The sequence below is a fragment of the Diabrotica undecimpunctata genome, chromosome 3, assembly GCF_040954645.1.
Source record: "Diabrotica undecimpunctata isolate CICGRU chromosome 3, icDiaUnde3, whole genome shotgun sequence".
Classification (NCBI taxonomy): Eukaryota; Metazoa; Arthropoda; class Insecta; order Coleoptera; family Chrysomelidae; genus Diabrotica; species Diabrotica undecimpunctata.
In genome coordinates, this window is record NC_092805.1 from 67,228,315 (window position 1) to 67,248,224 (window position 19,910).

Consider the following 19,910-nt stretch of genomic DNA (forward strand, 5'->3'; position numbering starts at 1 on the left):
TCACCTAACACACTGGGCATAAATTCCGCACTTTATGTTCCAATGTTGGGGGCATAAAGTTGGACCGTACTTTTTCGTCCGGTATAAAAAAATTGCACGTTTCAAGAGTTAAAATAGACGTGATCGTGCGTATATGAATGTGCACTTTGTGCACTGGTGTTTACTATTAAAAATTACTCAAAAACTGTTGTACTAAGCATAAAACACACTCAGGGACAGTAAAGAGGCGCTATATTTGCAATTTATTGCCAAAGTTAAATAATAGTGAAGAAGGCGGTATCAATCTAAAATCCGATTAAGACTTCAGCCCCCACTCCTTGATTGGCGGTACACTTAGCTCAGGTCTATGGATGAACCCCATAAATACAAATCTTTTAATCTTTTAGCAATAGGTGCGCAAGGTGTACCGACCCTACTTTACAATTAGGTAATTAATGTAATAGACACAATAAAAATATTTTAATTTTAATATTTCTTACCTGGTGAGAAATATAACAATTCCATTGTACTCGTATTTACTAAAACTTAACTTGATTTTAGTTATTTTATATTCATAAAAGGGGCTCACGATTCGATTTCTCTTAGCCATGTACTCACTATTATAATCAGAGTAAATTTTTTAAAACAGTTAAAATTTATAATTTTTGTAATAAAGTATTTTCATATTTTCAATATTTAAACATTTAAAAAATAATTAGCACAGAATAACATTTCAGAATGCTTTTAATTAGGGTAGTTACGAAAACAATGACTTCTTCTTCTTCTTAACATGCCATACACCAAAGTGCGTAGGCGACTATCTCATTACTAGAATTCTGTTCTTGGCGGCGTGACACAGCTCGCCTGTATTGTGTATTCCTGTCCATTCTTTAATATTTCTTAACCAGGATAATTGTTTGCGGCCGGCTCCTCTCCTACCTTCGATCTTCCCTTGTAGGATTAACTGTGGTATTTCATATTTTGCTCCTCTCAATATGTGCCCAAGGTAACCAATCTTGCGTTTTTTAATTAATTTAAAGAGTTCTCTTTCCACGCCGGCTCTCTTAAGGACGACATCGTTTCGAACTCTATTCACCCAAGGTATGCGCATCATTCTTCTTAATGACCACATTTCAAATGCTTCAAGTTCGTTGATAGATGTTTTTTTCAAAGTCCACGTTTCCATGCCATAAAGCAAGATGGACCATATGTAGCACTTGACCATTCTGTAGCGTATTTCGAAATTTAGGTTTTGATTACATAGGAGCGGTCTGAATTTCACAAAAGCTTGTCTTGCCATTTGTATTCGGGTTTTTATCTCTTGTTGTGGATCCGATTGGTCATTGATTGTGGTGCCAAGGTATTTAAAAGTTTTCACGCCTTTTATGCGATTGTCACCTATGCATATTATCGGGTTTTCTGGAGGGTTTCTGCTAATGACCATATATTTCGTTTTCAAAATGTTGATTTTGAGGCCATATTTTTTACCTATGCTATTCACCCTATCAAGTAATAACTGCTGATCTTCCAATTTATCAGTTATAATCACTGTGTCGTCCGCATAGCATAGGTTGCTAATTGGTATGCCGTTCACCTTAATGCCTAATTCCGTGTCTTCTAATGCTTCCGCAAATATATTTTCAACATATAAATTAAAAAGCATCGGAGAGAGTATGCAGCCTTGGCGGACACCTTTCCGGATTTCAAATTCATCCGTATATTGGTCTTGATCAATCCTCACCTTTGCCATTTGGTTCCAGTATAGATTCTGAATAATTCTGATCTCCTTCTGGTCAATATTGGCCCTATGTAGTAGTTCCATCATGATATCATGTTTAACGTTGTCAAATGTCTTCTCGTAGTCGATGAAGGTGAGGTAGACATCTTTTCGTTGATCTAAACAGTTTTGTATTAAAGTGTTCAAACATAAAATTGCCTCTCTTGTTCCTAGTCCTCCCTTAAAACCGAATTGTGTTGACCCGCTAAGTTCTTCTAGTATCTTGTACATTCTTGAGTGTAATATCCTAAGGAAGAGTTTCAGCAAGTGACTCATTAAACTGATTAAGCGGTGTTCATTGCATTTTGTGGCATTAGCTGTTTTTGGGATCATCACAAAGGATGACTGCAGCCATTCTCGCGGAATGTAACCAGTATCATAAATTTTATTGAACAGCTTTACCAAGATTTCGATATTCTCCTCGTCTAGTAGTTTTATTGCTTCTATATTAATTTCATCTGGACCTGTTGCTTTATGCATATTTGTGGTTCTAACTGCATATTCTATTTCACTTCGCATTATTGATGGCCCTGATAAGTTTTCGGAAGGAAGTTTGCGCGTTGGTTGTGTTGGTCTTTCGTCATTAAAAAGTCTTTCTGCGTATTCTTTCCACGCCATTGCTATCTCCTCTTCTGACTCTATGTATTCGTTTCTGTCGTTGCGTATTCTTGTTCTGTGGTGGCTTTTGTGTATATTCGATATTTCTTTGATCTTCTTATGTAGTCCAAAACTATCTCCTTTTTCCTGCAATTGTTCTATTTCGTTGCACCTTTCCACCATCCAACGTTCTTTTGCTTTCTTAATTTTCTGGCGAATTTCTTTGTGTATCTGTTTGTATTTGTCTTGATTACGTTGTTGTTTATGTTGCCTTCACTTTTCCATTAGATCCATAATTTCGTCCGTCATCCATTCGTTATGCTTTCTCTTCCTGATATGTGTTTTAACTTCCCTGTTTACTGCCAGAATCGTTCCTTTAATATCATTGACCATCTCTTCGATATCATCATTTTGTTCTATTATTCGCATTCTTTCATTAATTTGATTTGCATAACTCTTCTTCAGATTTTCGTCTCTCATCAGTTCTCTTGTATTTATAGGCGTGCTGGTGTTTGTATTTGTTCTCTTAATTTTTGCTAGTTTTAACCTCACATCTGCTATTAGCGGATTATGATCGGATGCAATATCAGCACCTGGATATGCTGCGATTCTTTTGATAGCGTTACGAAATCTTCTGTTTATTAAAACGTAGTCAATTTGGTTTCTAATTATTCGGTTTGGACGGTCTCCTGGTGATTTCCAAGTATATAACTTACGAGGTGGGAGCTGAAACCATGTGTTCATGACGACAAAACCGTTCTCCTGGCAGAATTCACACAGCAGGTCGCCTCTTTCATTTCTAACTCCAAGGCCGTACTCTCCAATTATGTCTTCATATCTTCCTTTACCCACCTTGGCGTTAAAGTCACCCATTATTATGTTTATGTCCTCTTTCTTTGTTAGTCTTATTGCTTTTTCCAGATCTTTATAGAACTTAGTTATTTCTTCTTCTGACTTATCTGCTGTTGGTGCATATGCTTGTGTCACATTTATGTTTACTGGTTTGCCTGTCATTTTGATCAACATGACTCGTTCGGAAATTGGAACAAAATCTGTCACCGATTTACTGGTCTTCTTGTCAAGAGCAATAGCCACTCCATGTCGGTGATGTCTATCTGTTGGGTCACTACACGAGTAATACATAGTAATTTTATCTTTCGTAAACTGTCCAGATCCAGTTAATCGGACTTCACTGACTCCCATTATATTTATTTTCAGTCGATTCATTTCCTTTATAAGGTTGTGTAGTTTTCCTGGTTCGTAAAGACTATTAACATTCCATGTTGAAATTCGTTGGATATCATCTATTTGGCACCGGGAGATTCTTCGCACCCTCTGACCATCTAAGGCCTGCCCGGGACTGAGGGCCATTGTTTTGTTTTGTTCTGCCATAATGAGATGAGTTATCCTGGGAAAAAGGTAGTGTTGTGGTATCCCGTTACTTTCAACACCGCAGTACAACAGCCATTCAAACTGTCCTAGTCATGCCTGTGGAATTCCAATAACAAGCCGGTCCAAGATAATTTCTTTTGCGCCTTGTGTTGGTAGTGGTGATCGCTGCTGCCCTTCACCAGGGTTGAGGACTAGGAGGGATACATATGGAGGGTGTAGGATAAAGGTTATGGGACATGAGATTCCACGGTGTGGGATGGTGGAATATCATGAGCTATCGTGGGCAGGGTCGCTAATCCCTGAAGTAGGTCTCTTTCCACCGGGATCGTGAAAAGTACCCACCCGCTACCGCAAACGATGACTAGGCTGGTAAAAATATAGTAAAAATCTATCAGAGCACTTTTGTATTTCCAAAAAGATTTCGCATTTAGCTAGAGTGAATGTGTAGCTTGTTGAATCTTTTCCATTAATTGTGGCTTAAGCGTCAAACATGAGGGTGAATAAAATTCAGTAAAAACCTGGCAAGCAATTTATACTTTCAGTTACAAGAGGAGTACAGTAAAATTATAAAAATAGATTTTTTATCACCTTAAATAATAACCCAACAGAATTACTGACTTCTCATAAGGAGTAGTTGATGGGTGAATAATTACCAGTGTGGTAATAAATTCATAAAAATCTAGAAGATCACTGTGGTATATCATAAATATTTTTTTTTGGAATTGTTCTAGTTTTAACCGTAAGCCAGTAAAATCGCTCCCCTTAAGGTTGGTTTTGCGGTGAAAAATTATTAGGGTGGTAATAAATTAGTGAAAAATGGGTGAAAAAATATTACGAAGCTTAAATTGGATTCCGCTCATTTGTCCCCGGTAGCTTAAGGGTCCCTTAATAAAACTCTATGTATCGTGGCACGGCTAGCATTGTTTAGACTAGTTTTGGAATTTTCTTAAATAAAAATGTTATTATGGATTTAATCTATTATTTAAGTATTTAATTTTTATCTTCAAAGTAAAGCAAAGTATTAAGATCTTCATCATCATTTCCTACGATTTTTTCTACGTTAGTACGTTTCTTCCGTTCAAACATTTTTTCATTTATGACATGAAGATAATTATATAAAAATGTATTTGCAGAAGGAGTCTGTCGATCTGGATAAATCAGCCTATATTCTCTTCTTGTTTTTATTATTTTTTACATAAATTGAGAATATATCTACTTTTTCATCTGCAGTATAACCCATTTCGGTATGAGGACTGACAGTTTATATTAAATTAATAATTGTTTCGTTTTGAAATGTCAGTTGCATAGCCACCTATGGTTACCCTTTTGTAGTACCATATGCCATTAAAGAGCAAAACTAATGCTACACAATATTATATATTGGTAATCAGGAAATGCAGGGCTACTCAAAACTATAAAAAAAATACATGTCCCATTTGAAATATTGAAGATGCATTTTATTGGACACTCCCTGTATATAAAATTTGGTCTGTTGCTACATTGTTGGTCGGTACAGATAAAATAATACAACTTTTATTTGAAACTTTTTTTTGTATTCCCGAAATTAAGGAAAATAAGTGGGGGTCAAAATATGAGAAACCCGGTACATTGTCCACTCAAATGTGTAATAATAGGATATAAAGCCAAAAAAGAACAAGAAAAAGTATGTTAGTAGATTTGTTAATCTTTAAATTATTTATTAAATATGTAAAATATATTATTTAATATGATGGTTAAAAAATATCACTCCCAATTTTGTTAGATTAATTATTTTACATTTACGTTTTTAGGAAATTTCCTTTATACTACACCAAAAACGTTGATGTTGTTTCATATGAAAATGGATTAAAAGAAGTTCACAACGAAGAAGGAAAGGTAGTTGCGTCTGCTTTATATGATTATTATGCAAATGGTTGTAGTATAAGACTTCTAAATCCTCAGACGTATGATCAAAGAGTTCATTTATTGGTATCAACATTACAGGAGTACTTTGGCACTTTAGTAGGAGCGAATATTTATTTGACACCACCAAACAGTCAGGGTTTTGCTCCACATTATGATGATATTGAAGCTTTTGTTATACAGTTAGAAGGAAGAAAACATTGGAAATTGTATAAACCCAGGTAATTTATATTACACTATATTTGAAAAAGTCGTATCGTCGTTTGGTAAAAAAAAAAACAATCATTTGTTATTCACGCACACACATACGCATCCGCATATTAGTGGGGTTGTGAACTCTAAATAATTAGACTTTTATGTTAACACATTTTGCACGATTTCCATATGCTACAGAACTTTTGAAAATAATTCATCAATTGCACACATGCAAATATATTCAACTTTGAATGGCCTTTTTTGTGAGTTTTCATTACAGTGCCAAATATGTATTTAAATTACTTGATAAATAATGTTAAAAACTTTTTAATTGTTGCAGTTTCGCAACGATATATAAACATTTGTAATATGAACAGACTTTTTTGTGTTAGTTTTGATTCTCCCCGTAGTATATTTAAACGAGATTTGCGTGTACAAGGGCACAGCAGTTTTAAGGGCTAAACATTCCAAGACAAGCCATCTGCGAGATAAGGGCGAGTTCCATATGCCAGATAAGAATATGTGTTTTTGAAGTTAAGATCAGCGCGTCGAGACACTTCATTGCAGTCAAAATCAGAGTCGAGTTTTATCTCTCAAACCACACACATGTGTGTGCGTTTGGGTTAAGGGTACCTTAAGACACTTGCCAGCGGTCCTTTGACCGAGGAAGTCGGTTTGATGCAGAAAAGTTGAAATTAGAAATTTTGTGGTTCCTGGTGTACGTCGATGAAGACGTTGGTAATAGCGGTTGGTGCTGTGATTTATGGGGTAAGCTACAATACACCATAATTTTGTTGCTGCATATATCAAGTACGTTTACTTGGTATATAGATGTCATATTTGCTTCGAACTTTTATCTGTTGTGCCGCGATCGCGATTGAACTTGATTGAGAACATTTCATTACCTTTATGTAGATTTGTATATTTTTTATATTATAATAATTTCACTATTCTTTTTGTATATATATCACAGTGTTGTGTATTTTATTACCTAATATTAACTCATAATGTGTATTATGAGTATACTTTTGCATTGAGTTTAATAATTTGTTTTTATATGACATATATATTCATATTTTTTATTTGTTGTATATTATTTCTATCTATAACGTGGTATATATATACAATCGACAGTTTTGTTTTGTTTATGGTTCTCTTTTTGTGTGTAAGTTTGTACTACATATATTCTTCTTCTTTTAAGTTTATATTCTTCTTTATTTATAATTGTAGGTATATTGGGTTATGTATATTTATGATTGCTTTTACTTCGTGTTAAAATAGAGTTTTATACAGTCCACTGGTTTCATTTCATTTCTATTCTTTTAATATACATACCCAATCTGAAAAGGGGGAAACCAGCGTGTTCTAGATTGAACAAAATATCTTCTCTCCCCCTTCAGGATGACCCCAATTGTTATATTGAGGTCATCGTATGTGCAGAACGCAACATTAATATTGCTTATAAATTGTTTCAAATGGACTTTGAATATTATTCAATATCCTTAATGGGAATTATTAATATATATATATATATATATATATATATATATATATATATATATATATATATATATATATTGTTATGAAATTAAAGCTCCTAAACAGTTTTTTTTTTATGAATAGTATGAACATAAAACAAAATGACAATATTGAATATACCACATATATATTTAACTCAAACAATTGTATTATTGTTGTTAATTTAATAGTTGAAACTAGATTCAACAATAAGAAAGAAACTAAAAGCAAAAATAAGCAGAATTCACAGACATGTAACAAACCAATAAGGACTATATTGTATCACCAGATTTAATTAATGTTTTCAAAATAATTTTATTATTATTATAATTAAAACCAGTTGGTTTATTATAAACAAATTTAGCATAATAGAAATAAGATTCTTTTAATACGTGAGTTATTATAGCCACTGAGTTATAGTTGGTTGATAAACACTTTTCAATTAAAAAAAAATATATAAAAAAAAATTAAACCAAAAACAATTGTTGATCATGAAATTGATTATGATTTAAACTTAAGTTATTGTTCGTTATATATATATTATATTATTTATGTAAGAGATACTTACAGAATAAGCCAATATAGCCACAACATAAAGATACAAAAAGCAAATATCAAACCACTTCGGATCGAGTGGAAATAAAAACCATAAATTTGTATTTATTAATTAATTACAATTTTTATTATAATCCAAATTCTAATATATACAAGTCAATAGAATCTTCAACAGTCCTAAAACAGATAAAATATTTAAGTCATTTATTCACAAAGTAAGAAGTTTCAATTTGTTAGTAAACATACAGTTAACATGGATAGAGCTCGGAAAATAAAACGTGTTAGGAGGTGAAATAGGATATATCTCATAAATAAGAGTTCAGAATGATATAATCTTTAATGGACAGGTAATCTGAAGACAATTCTCAGTGATTCAATATCAAAAATGCTTTCAGATAGCTTTAAAATTAAATAAAAGCAAAATAAAAGCAACTAATTCATGTTAAAATTGGTGTATGTCAAATTTGTTAGTAAAAATTTTAATATTTAAATTATCATTTGTTGTAGAAATTATATGTCAAAAGAATGCTTAAATTCTCTAGTATTTGTTTCAATTCATTTCAAAAGTCAATATAATTCTCAAGATTTAACAATTTATGAAAATTTAAAATATTTTTATTTTAATCATAAATGTCAAAAATATACAAAAATCCTGTCAGATCTTAAAAAACATTGTCAAAATGCTTGGAGATCTGGTAAGCAATGAAAAATAAAAGATAGAAAATCAATAGTTACGAAGGGGAAGAAAATTTTTGATTTTTTTTCAGCAGTCACAATTTTTCAAAAGTATTTTAAAAAACCTTAAAAAAGTCCTGAATTATAACAAAGTATATTCAAATTACCTTGCCGATAAGAAACCATCGTTTCTGATTATATTTTAGCAAAGCCTGCAGATTAACAGTATATTTTCCGATAAGGGAATTGTTAGCAGTCATCATAAAGAGGTCCACAGCTACCAGAAAGGTGAGTTTTTCCACTCATTTGAATTCTCGCTGAATAAAGAGACCGTTTGGTGTTTATTTTTGACTGAAGATCATTTAAAATTCATTTTGGGTACTTATAAATATTTCTCAACCATTGGAGAGATAATTCTGATAGTTTTGCGGCCCTAATCCATTAGAAGACGTCACTGAAAGATGCAATCTTTGTTATTGAAGATTTCCATAAAATTTTTAGAGAAGGGATTATCTGAAAGACGAAAGTGAACTTTAATAAAGTTAAACGCAAGTTTTGAAATTTCTTTAGAAATAATCTTACCTTTTTTTTTTAACAGCCTATATCATTCTAAATCATCTTTGTGTTAAAAAACAAAATAATTTGAAGTCAAGTTCACAAAAATTTTATTATCGCTTTTGTAATATTAACCAAATATAATTCACCGTTTCTTTTGCTTACTAAAATCATTAAACAAAACAGTTAAACTAAAAAATTGAAGGATTATAAACCTTTGTTTTCGCTCTAAAAAGATAGTAAGTGAGGTTATAAATACTTTGACAAACAAACACGTATTAGATCTTAGATCAAGTATTTCTTGTTGCAACTTCACAAAACACTAATTTCATATACTTACTTCAATATTGTATTACGTCATAAATCTAAATCCATTCATATTATTAAACGGTTAAGTATTGGCTTATTTATTGGAAGAATCTTAAATAATTTTTTTTATATATTATACAAGATATCGTTGAGTAATATTTAATTGATCACTTGTGAATAATTGCACAGTACATTAAAAATAAAACTTCTTGTGTGTTGATTTTTGCTTTATATAATTTTATATAGCTTTATCAAGCAGTACAGGTCACAGAACTCGCTTGAGTTAAGAGTCTGCATGTTCTAAGACAAATAAGTAAAAAAAATTTAAATTCAAAATACAGATTTAGAGAATACAAGGTGAGTAGAATAAATGTTTGTCAAATTTTTTTTATTTTCAGGCGTTCAATAATTTTTATTAAAAGCATTTCTAAATTTAACAATATTACAAATTAATCAACTTAAAAAAAATTATTTTTATCTTCATAAAGCTAGCCGGTAAATAAGAGCAACTTGTAGTTTTCTTGCATCGAATTCACATATCATAACAATTTGGCGAGCCCAACGTGTGGCTGTGTATTTGGACGGTGACAGGTAGTGCATTATAACAAAGTATTAACCAGTGGTGTACCTTAAACATTTAATAACATAATATACAGGGTGTTAAGAGTATAATTTGTGTAGATAATAAGTTTATTGAGTGAATTGAAATTAAATAAAAATAAACATGGACAAAAGAAAGACTAGATCACATAAGAACGTAGAAGAAGAACAGGAAGTGACAGACAGAACCGAAGAACAAATTAAAGAGACTGAAGAAGTACAGGAGACAATGGAGGAGAAAAGACAGCCAGAAGAAGCACAAATGGAAAGGCAAATGGCAAGTGGAGACCAAGCTCAGCCCGTAAAGAAGGATGAATTGGACTTTCACAAGATGATGGCAATTTTGTTACAGGAAATAAAAAAAACTGAGCAAAATATAAACCAGAAAGCAGAAGAAAATAAACAACATATGACAAAAGAACTTGAAGATACAAAAAAAGAAATAAAACGGGAAATAACACAAAATTTTGATGACAAAATACAACAGATGGCACAACAGGTTGAGGATAAGTTGGGAAAGAAGATAGAAGAAGTAAAAGAAGAGTTAACCCTAGAAATGGCCAAGATGGAAGAGCAGTGCAAAGAACAAATGGAAGTGTTATCGGCACAGCTGGAAAAGAATAATGAAACTCAAAATAAAAAGATTGAATTAATGGAACAAAATTTGAAGCTAGAACAACAAAATAACCAAAAAAAGTTCGAAGATATTGACGAACAAATGGGAGTGTTGGCAGTACAGCTGGAGCATCATATTGAGCAGAAGGAAGAGATATTTCGACGAGACATTAATGAACAGTGGAAGAAAAAAGAAGATGAAATAGATGAAAATATGAATAAGACCAAAGAGATAATGGAGAAAGAAATTGGGAGAGTACAAGAGTCTCTTAAAGAAGTGACACAGAAGGAATTGGATGCAAGGCCGGTTGTACAAACGGTCGAAAGAGATTGTAAAATCTATTTTAGTGGAAGAATAAAACAGCAGCATCCAGTACCTTTCATGAAATTCCTTAGGCACAGATATGCATCTTACAGAAATTTCGAAGACTTTAAAGAATTCATCAGAAACCAGATGACGGATGAGGCGTTACTATGGTTTTCGAACAAAGAAAATGAGTTGATGGATCTGGAAGACTTTGCGACCAAATTCAGTGAATATTTCTGGGGTCAAGCACAACAGCGTTCAATCAAAAACGAGCTGTTAAGTGGCAAATACAACCCAAATCGTAGCATGTCATACCACCGGTACGCCATGCAAATTTACAGCACAGCTCAATACTTAGACTGTGGTTTTAACGAAGAATACATTGTGGGTTGTATCGTGCAACACTTTGATCGGACATTGGAAGATATCATGATGTTATACAACTTTAAAGAAATAGACAAACTGTGCCAATTTTTGATGATGCATGAGCAACGAAACCCCATGTATCAAAACAATGACCAAGCAAATAATAATAATAATAACAACTTCAATGGGAGCAATAACTACAGCAGAAACAATAATCAGAACGGCAATAATTTCAATAATCATCGTAATTTTAACAATAACTATAGACAAAATAATGGTAACAACAACTATAATAACTCGAACTTTAGGAATAATAATAATAACTACCGCAACCAAAATAATCAGAACTTTAATCGCCAAAACTATAATCGTAACAATCAAACTAACAACAATAACTATGGAAATAATGGACGGTATCAAAACGGTAATTACAATAATCAAAACAACGGAAATTTTAACAGAAATAATTACAATAATAACAACAGAAACTTTAACTCCAATGGCAATATGAATCATGCATTTTCAAACAGTGCCATTCAACAGAATCAGACAAACAATTCACAACAACAGTCAAATCAAAACTACACAAACAATCGAAACCATAACACTAGAAGTCTAGAAGATATAAATAGAAATAACCAAAAAAGACAAGTGAATTTTCTAAGTCACCATCAATCATACACCGACGTCAGTCAACAAGAGTCACCAATTGAAACACTCAACACATCATCACCATCACAACCCTTTGACACACAATACACAACAGATTCACAATCACCAAATTTTCAATAAAGCACCTGCTAAATGCGGCCGTATGTCACTATGAGCATCCAAGGGAGTTCATAACATTTGGGGAAGAAAAAAAAAATCAAAATTTGCAAGGGTTAATTTTAATTCAGGGTAAATTCTTTCAAAAACAAGTTAAAATTTTAATAGACACGGGTTCTGAAGTTTCACTAATTGACAATAAAGTTATTAATGAATTAAATTTTCAAAAATATTGTTATTCAATTCCAAAGGTTAATCTAGTGGGTGCAAACAACAAAAAACTATATGAAGCAAAGAAGGGAATAGTGGGAAAAGTATTATTTGATACAACCGAATATAGTATGCAATTCATAATAGTAGAAAACATGAGACATGATATTTTGATTGGGACAGACGAAATGGACAGAAATGGAAGGGTCATCGATTATGTAAACAAAACTTTACAAATTCAAGAAGTGATAAAATTTTTAAGAATATCAATAGAAAACAAACACACTGTATGGGATCAACATTTATTAAGGATAGAACAATACATAAATCAGTTACCAAACACTGTGACTAATGAGATACCACTATTTCTAATGAAAAGGATAAGACCAGAAAGACCTTGGATTATAGAAATAGAACCTGAATATGACCAAATTTGTCAAGATGTAAAACTAAGAATCATCAAGAATGGAGAGAAATATTTGAAAAGACAAAACAAAAGGAAGATGAGAACAAACCAAAAATTTCAAAAAGGAGAACTAGTATTAATTAGAGCACATAGGGTAAGCAATTATAGAGATAACATTTGTAACAAACTTTTACCACCATTGGAGGGACCTTATGAAGTTGAAACAGAAGATGGAGAAAATAGTTATTTATTGAAATATCCTGAGAGTGGGTATCTTAGAGGAGTTTTTAACATAAAAGACATTTACAAATATGAACAATAAGTGAAGAAATAAGAAGACATTATTAATTTTAAGTTATATTTATAAAATGAAACAATTTTTTTTTGTAAAGGACATGAATGGGATACAGAAGATGGAATAATAATAATAATAATGCTGCTATTTATGAAAAATGATGAAATATGAATTATTGCGGATATTATGATTATGAATATGATATATAATATAATATGAATTATGATGAATTATGAAAGATTATAATGATATAATTATGCAGTATAATAATAAAACTTGGAATGGAATTACAGAAGAAGGATTGGAGAGGAAAAATTTGAAACGAAGATGGCAGAACTCTAAGAAACCAAGGAAGAAAAACAACTATAAAATGGATTCAAAAGTAGAATATAAACTCAACCCTCAACGAAAACTTATTAAAAATAACCGAATGATAATAAAGTCACATTCAAACTAGCTTACACTCTAACCACAAAATGCAGCTCACACGTGCTTAAATAAAACTTAAACTCTATATTTTTTTTATATATTCAAAATAAAACATGCATTAATAAAACAAACTAAAGCAACTTAAGCTTACACATGCAAAATTAAAAGAACAAAACTAATTATTATTTTTTTTTCAAAGAGAGCATTCAAACTATCTGCAGCATAATTGTATACCATATATATGCAACTGAATCAAAAATTTAATTGTTTTTAACCATCACACATTCATAAAATCACTGAAACATACACTTGTGTCGACGTTCAGAGAAACAATCACACAACTTGCAAAAAACCAGTCAAAGAAAAATGAATATTTGATATTTGCCAAAAAAATTGTCAAATATGAAATATTAATTTTTGGAGAATTGTTATGAAATTAAAGCTCCTAAACAGTTTTTTTTTTATGAATAGTATGAACATAAAACAAAATGACAATATTGAATATACCACATATATATTTAACTCAAACAATTGTATTATTGTTGTTAATTTAATAGTTGAAACTAGATTCAACAATAAGAAAGAAACTAAAAGCAAAAATAAGCAGAATTCACAGACATGTAACAAACCAATAAGGACTATATTGTATCACCAGATTTAATTAATGTTTTCAAAATAATTTTATTATTATTATAATTAAAACCAGTTGGTTTATTATAAACAAATTTAGCATAATAGAAATAAGATTCTTTTAATACGTGAGTTATTATAGCCACTGAGTTATAGTTGGTTGATAAACACTTTTCAATTAAAAAAAATATATAAAAAAAAATTAAACCAAAAACAATTGTTGATCATGAAATTGATTATGATTTAAACTTAAGTTATTGTTCGTTATATATATATTATATTATTTATGTAAGAGATACTTACAGAATAAGCCAATATAGCCACAACATAAAGATACAAAAAGCAAATATCAAACCACTTCGGATCGAGTGGAAATAAAAACCATAAATTTGTATTTATTAATTAATTACAATTTTTATTATAATCCAAATTCTAATATATACAAGTCAATAGAATCTTCAACAGTCCTAAAACAGATAAAATATTTAAGTCATTTATTCACAAAGTAAGAAGTTTCAATTTGTTAGTAAACATACAGTTAACATGGATAGAGCTCGGAAAATAAAACGTGTTAGGAGGTGAAATAGGATATATCTCATAAATAAGAGTTCAGAATGATATAATCTTTAATGGACAGGTAATCTGAAGACAATTCTCAGTGATTCAATATCAAAAATGCTTTCAGATAGCTTTAAAATTAAATAAAAGCAAAATAAAAGCAACTAATTCATGTTAAAATTGGTGTATGTCAAATTTGTTAGTAAAAATTTTAATATTTAAATTATCATTTGTTGTAGAAATTATATGTCAAAAGAATGCTTAAATTCTCTAGTATTTGTTTCAATTCATTTCAAAAGTCAATATAATTCTCAAGATTTAACAATTTATGAAAATTTAAAATATTTTTATTTTAATCATAAATGTCAAAAATATACAAAAATCCTGTCAGCTCTTAAAAAACATTGTCAAAATGCTTGGAGATCTGGTAAGCAATGAAAAATAAAAGATAGAAAATCAATAGTTACGAAGGGGAAGAAAATTTTTGATTTTTTTTCAGCAGTCACAATTTTTCAAAAGTATTTTAAAAAACCTTAAAAAAGTCCTGAATTATAACAAAGTATATTCAAATTACCTTGCCGATAAGAAACCATCGTTTCTGATTATATTTTAGCAAAGCCTGCAGATTAACAGTATATTTTCCGATAAGGGAATTGTTAGCAGTCATCATAAAGAGGTCCACAGCTACCAGAAAGGTGAGTTTTTCCACTCATTTGAATTCTCGCTGAATAAAGAGACCGTTTGGTGTTTATTTTTGACTGAAGATCATTTAAAATTCATTTTGGGTACTTATAAATATTTCTCAACCATTGGAGAGATAATTCTGATAGTTTTGCGGCCCTAATCCATTAGAAGACGTCACTGAAAGATGCAATCTTTGTTATTGAAGATTTCCATAAAATTTTTAGAGAAGGGATTATCTGAAAGACGAAAGTGAACTTTAATAAAGTTAAACGCAAGTTTTGAAATTTCTTTAGAAATAATCTTACCTTTTTTTTTTTAACAGCCTATATCATTCTAAATCATCTTTGTGTTAAAAAACAAAATAATTTGAAGTCAAGTTCACAAAAATTTTATTATCGCTTTTGTAATATTAACCAAATATAATTCACCGTTTCTTTTGCTTACTAAAATCATTAAACAAAACAGTTAAACTAAAAAATTGAAGGATTATAAACCTTTCGTTTTCGCTCTAAAAAGATAGTAAGTGAGGTTATAAATACTTTGACAAACAAACACGTATTAGATCTTAGATCAAGTATTTCTTGTTGCAACTTCACAAAACACTAATTTCATATACTTACTTCAATATTGTATTACGTCATAAATCTAAATCCATTCATATTATTATTAAACGGTTAAGTATTGGCTTATTTATTGGAAGAATCTTAAATAATTTTTTTTATATATTATACAAGATATCGTTGTGTAATATTTAATTGATCACTTGTGAATAATTGCACAGTACATTAAAAATAAAACTTCTTGTGTGTTGATTTTTTGCTTTATATAATTTTATATAGCTTTATCAAGCAGTACAGGTCACAGAACTCGCTTGAGTTAAGAGTCTGCATGTTCTAAGACAAATAAGTAAAAAAAATTTAAATTCAAAATACAGATTTAGAGAATACAAGGTGAGTAGAATAAATGTTTGTCAAATTTTTTTTATTTTCAGGCGTTCAATAATTTTTATTAAAAGCATTTCTAAATTTAACAATATTACAAATTAATCAACTTAAAAAAAATTATTTTTATCTTCATAAAGCTAGCCGGTAAATAAGAGCAACTTGTAGTTTTCTTGCATCGAATTCACTTATCATAACAATATATATATATATATATATATATATATATATATATATATATATATATATATATATATATATATATATATATATATATATATATACAAAACTCAAATATTTGGGTGTGCAGCGGAAGATAGGACAAAGAAGTACTCTTTTTAGTAAACCAAGCTTTCGCAAATCTTTATTTGCATCATCAGGGTGCTACAATAAACAAAATTAGTACAAAATACAGAAAAGAATTATTTTGCATCTTACACTAATTGAGGTTAGTTGTCGTGATGTATTTTGTACTAATTTTGTTTATTGTAGCACCCTGATGATGCAAATAAAGATTTGCGAAAGCTTGGTTTACTAAAAAGAGTACTTCTTTGTCCTATCTTCCGCTGCACACTCAAATATTTGAGTTTTGTATTCTATTTGATCAGCGTTGATGACAAGCGTTTATTGCTTTTTCAGTATATATATATATATATATATATATATATATATATATATATATATATATATATATATATATATAAACTAGAGCTAAGATTAATATTATTACAAGAATTAACCTCCCCAATCTTCCGGGTTGAATCGCGTTGATTATCACTGCGTCGAGTTTTCGACATCCTCTTCGATGTCTTCTTCAGGATTTCCGAAGTCTCAGTTTCCCGAGTCCCCAGACACTACTACACTGATCACTTATCAAAGCATTACTGGTGCTGGGAATAGAGGACGGGTCATTTATACCGTCGATGGTGACGTGGCTTGGGTAGAAATTCACGTGGGGAGCATGGGGATTGGCGCAAACATTTCTGACAGTAGGATTTTGGTTGACGGGTGGAGCGGATGGTATTTTCTTTATGAGAGGTCTCCACGTTGAAGGTAACCGTATGCCGTCATCTCTTTTATTGAGACAATTTGGCCTTTTTTCAATTTCTACGGTTTCTCGGATAATTCTTGGTTTATAGAAGCGGATGGGGGATATGGTTCTGGAGTTTTCAAAATCAATTTTGTGATCTGTATGAGGATGGTGTTGACCTAGAGCTGAAATTGAGTCGGAATTGCGAACAGAAATGGAATGTTCATAAATCCTATTTTGGATTCTACGATTTGTTTGGCCTATATAGGATCGGGGGCAGTCTGCACAAGGAATTTTATAAACTCCGTGTTGTTCATTTGGAATGTTGTCTTTGATTGATCGGACAAGAGATGAAAGTTTTTGTTGGATGGTAAATATTGTCTTTATTACTCTTGATTTTAGTATTTTGTCGATTGTGTCAGTGACACCTTTGATGTAAGAAAAGCCTTTGTATGATGAGGGTCTGAGTCTTTGGGTTGAGATTGAGTCGGAGGTTGATGCCTGTGGGTGCTCCTATTGATTGATTTATTTATTTATTATATATGATATTGTGAAATTTATATTATTATATTTATTATAATAATATTTATTATTATATATTTAACTTTATAAATAAATCGTTAAAAAAATCCTAAAAATATACTGGCCCGATAAAATTACAAATGCAGAACAACAGATTAACAGTTACGATTAAAAGAAGAAAATAGACTGGACATACTCTAAGGAAAGATCAAAATAATATAACCAGAGAGGCACTCGAATACCAACCAGACGGAAAAAGAAGAGGAATCCCGGATAATAGCTGGAGAAGAACTGTAACTAGAGGTCATGAAAGAATTAGAAAAGTCTTTGATGACTCTAACCACCATTAATAGATACTTTTTAAAATAGTCGTGATTTTTTTCATAACATTTGAACTTTTCCGGAACTTGTATACTTAGATAATATGTTTTTAGGGATAGCGATGTTTTAGCACGTGAGTCCAGTCCTAATTTAAGACATGATGATATTGGAAAACCTTTTATGGAAGTCACCTTGAATGCTGGAGATATACTTTATTTTCCTAGAGGCACCATTCACGAGGGTAGGACTGATCCTGATTGCCATTCATTCCATATAACAGTGTCAGTATATCAGCATAATTCTTTCGCCGATTTATTAGAATACGCTTTACCTGAGGCACTAAAAAAAGCATCATTTGATAACGTACATTTTCGGTAAGTTGATAAATTTTTTATTTGTTTCAACTGGCTTTTATTGTATGTCGAATATTTGGATTAACCAGATTTTATTGTATTTTCCATTGTTGCTAATGTTGTACCTTCTAAGCGGCCTGAATAAATGGAGAGGTTTAGGCTTAATATAACCAGGCACTTTTGAACCGCGTTGTTACTTTGATGATTTTCTTACTCTTTGCGTATATTCTGTCATTTGTCCAATTACCATTTTTTTTTCTCCTGAAAGCCGTCTGGTATAAACGGATCATGCTTCAACCAATTGGCTTATCTTCCATTCCTTTATGATACCCTTTCCAGGATCCGGAATCCTGTACCAGCTTATACAGATCTAATTGATGGGTACCATATACCCATCCACATATTCACTTCGTTTTCTCCAAAAAGTGTTTGCCGCCTGCGATCCAATGTCTCGCAGTCATGCAAGATCTGGTTGACTATTTCCAGTTCTCTGCTACAGAGCGCATCTCAAATCTCCATAAAACCATTGCAGGTTCCCTTAACTGGCGAGTGTCCAGTAAGAAAGCTTTCTTGGAAAGGCACTTTGGGCATATATCTGGGTGCCATATAGTTAGAAATCATCATCCATTTGGTATCCGTAATTGCGTTTATATTACTATGCTCATATATTTATATATCAAGGAGAGAGGTCGATTAGGACCTCCATGGCTGCCGTTGTTGTGCTCCTCATAGCCAATGTGATTCCGAGAGCAAGCAAGTTTTTGCACCTTGCTTAGTTTGAGGATGGCACGTTTTTTGCTGCACCTTTGGCCACTATATCGCTGACGCGTATTTAATTGTTATACACATGTTATAAATCCAATATAACATGTCTGGTTTTAAACCCCACATTTTTCCATGAGTGCGCCCGGATACCATTAACGTAGTTACCGCTCTTTTGGTTATTCGTTCTATCTACTAATTTCAAGTAAGCCTTGAGTCTAATATTATCGCTCACCAGATTAAGATGTATACCATTTAGGCTTAGAGTACACAACCCCTCTAAATTCCTCCTTCTGGCAAATTTAATGATTTTGGACTTAGGGAGCTTATGGTAAACTCTACATTTGAAGTCCATTATGTAACGACAGTCAGAGCCTGTTGCATTCTATCTCTGACTTTGCTATTTAATTTGTCATGGGCTAAGAGGACCAGTACATTCGAATAGCCCAAGACATAATGCCTGTCGTCGCTGAGACTAGCTATCAGCACATACATGACCAGATTATGTATATCACACAACTCCTAAGCATTCAGTCTATCCATCTGCAGCTTCTTTCGTCTATTCCTTTTAAACGAATCGTTCTTGTGATTGATTCAAAGGACGTGTTATCGAATACTCCCTCTATATGAAATGCACCCAACATCACCTCTTGGTTACC

At 31.5% G+C, this 19,910-nt stretch overlaps 1 protein-coding gene across 2 annotated transcripts in view; it reads left to right on the forward strand.

Moving 5' to 3' along the window:
• Positions 1-19,910, forward strand: part of NO66 (Bifunctional lysine-specific demethylase and histidyl-hydroxylase NO66) — a 132,067-nt gene that overhangs the window by 49,592 nt on the left and 62,565 nt on the right. The window contains exons 3-4 of one of the 2 annotated variants that reach the window (XM_072526037.1): positions 5,536-5,868; positions 18,250-18,510. In XM_072526037.1, coding sequence (XP_072382138.1) covers positions 5,536-5,868; positions 18,250-18,510 — 594 coding nt within the window. The remainder of the gene's footprint in view (positions 1-5,535; positions 5,869-18,249; positions 18,511-19,910) is intronic. The other variant, XM_072526038.1, reaches the window with a different exon arrangement.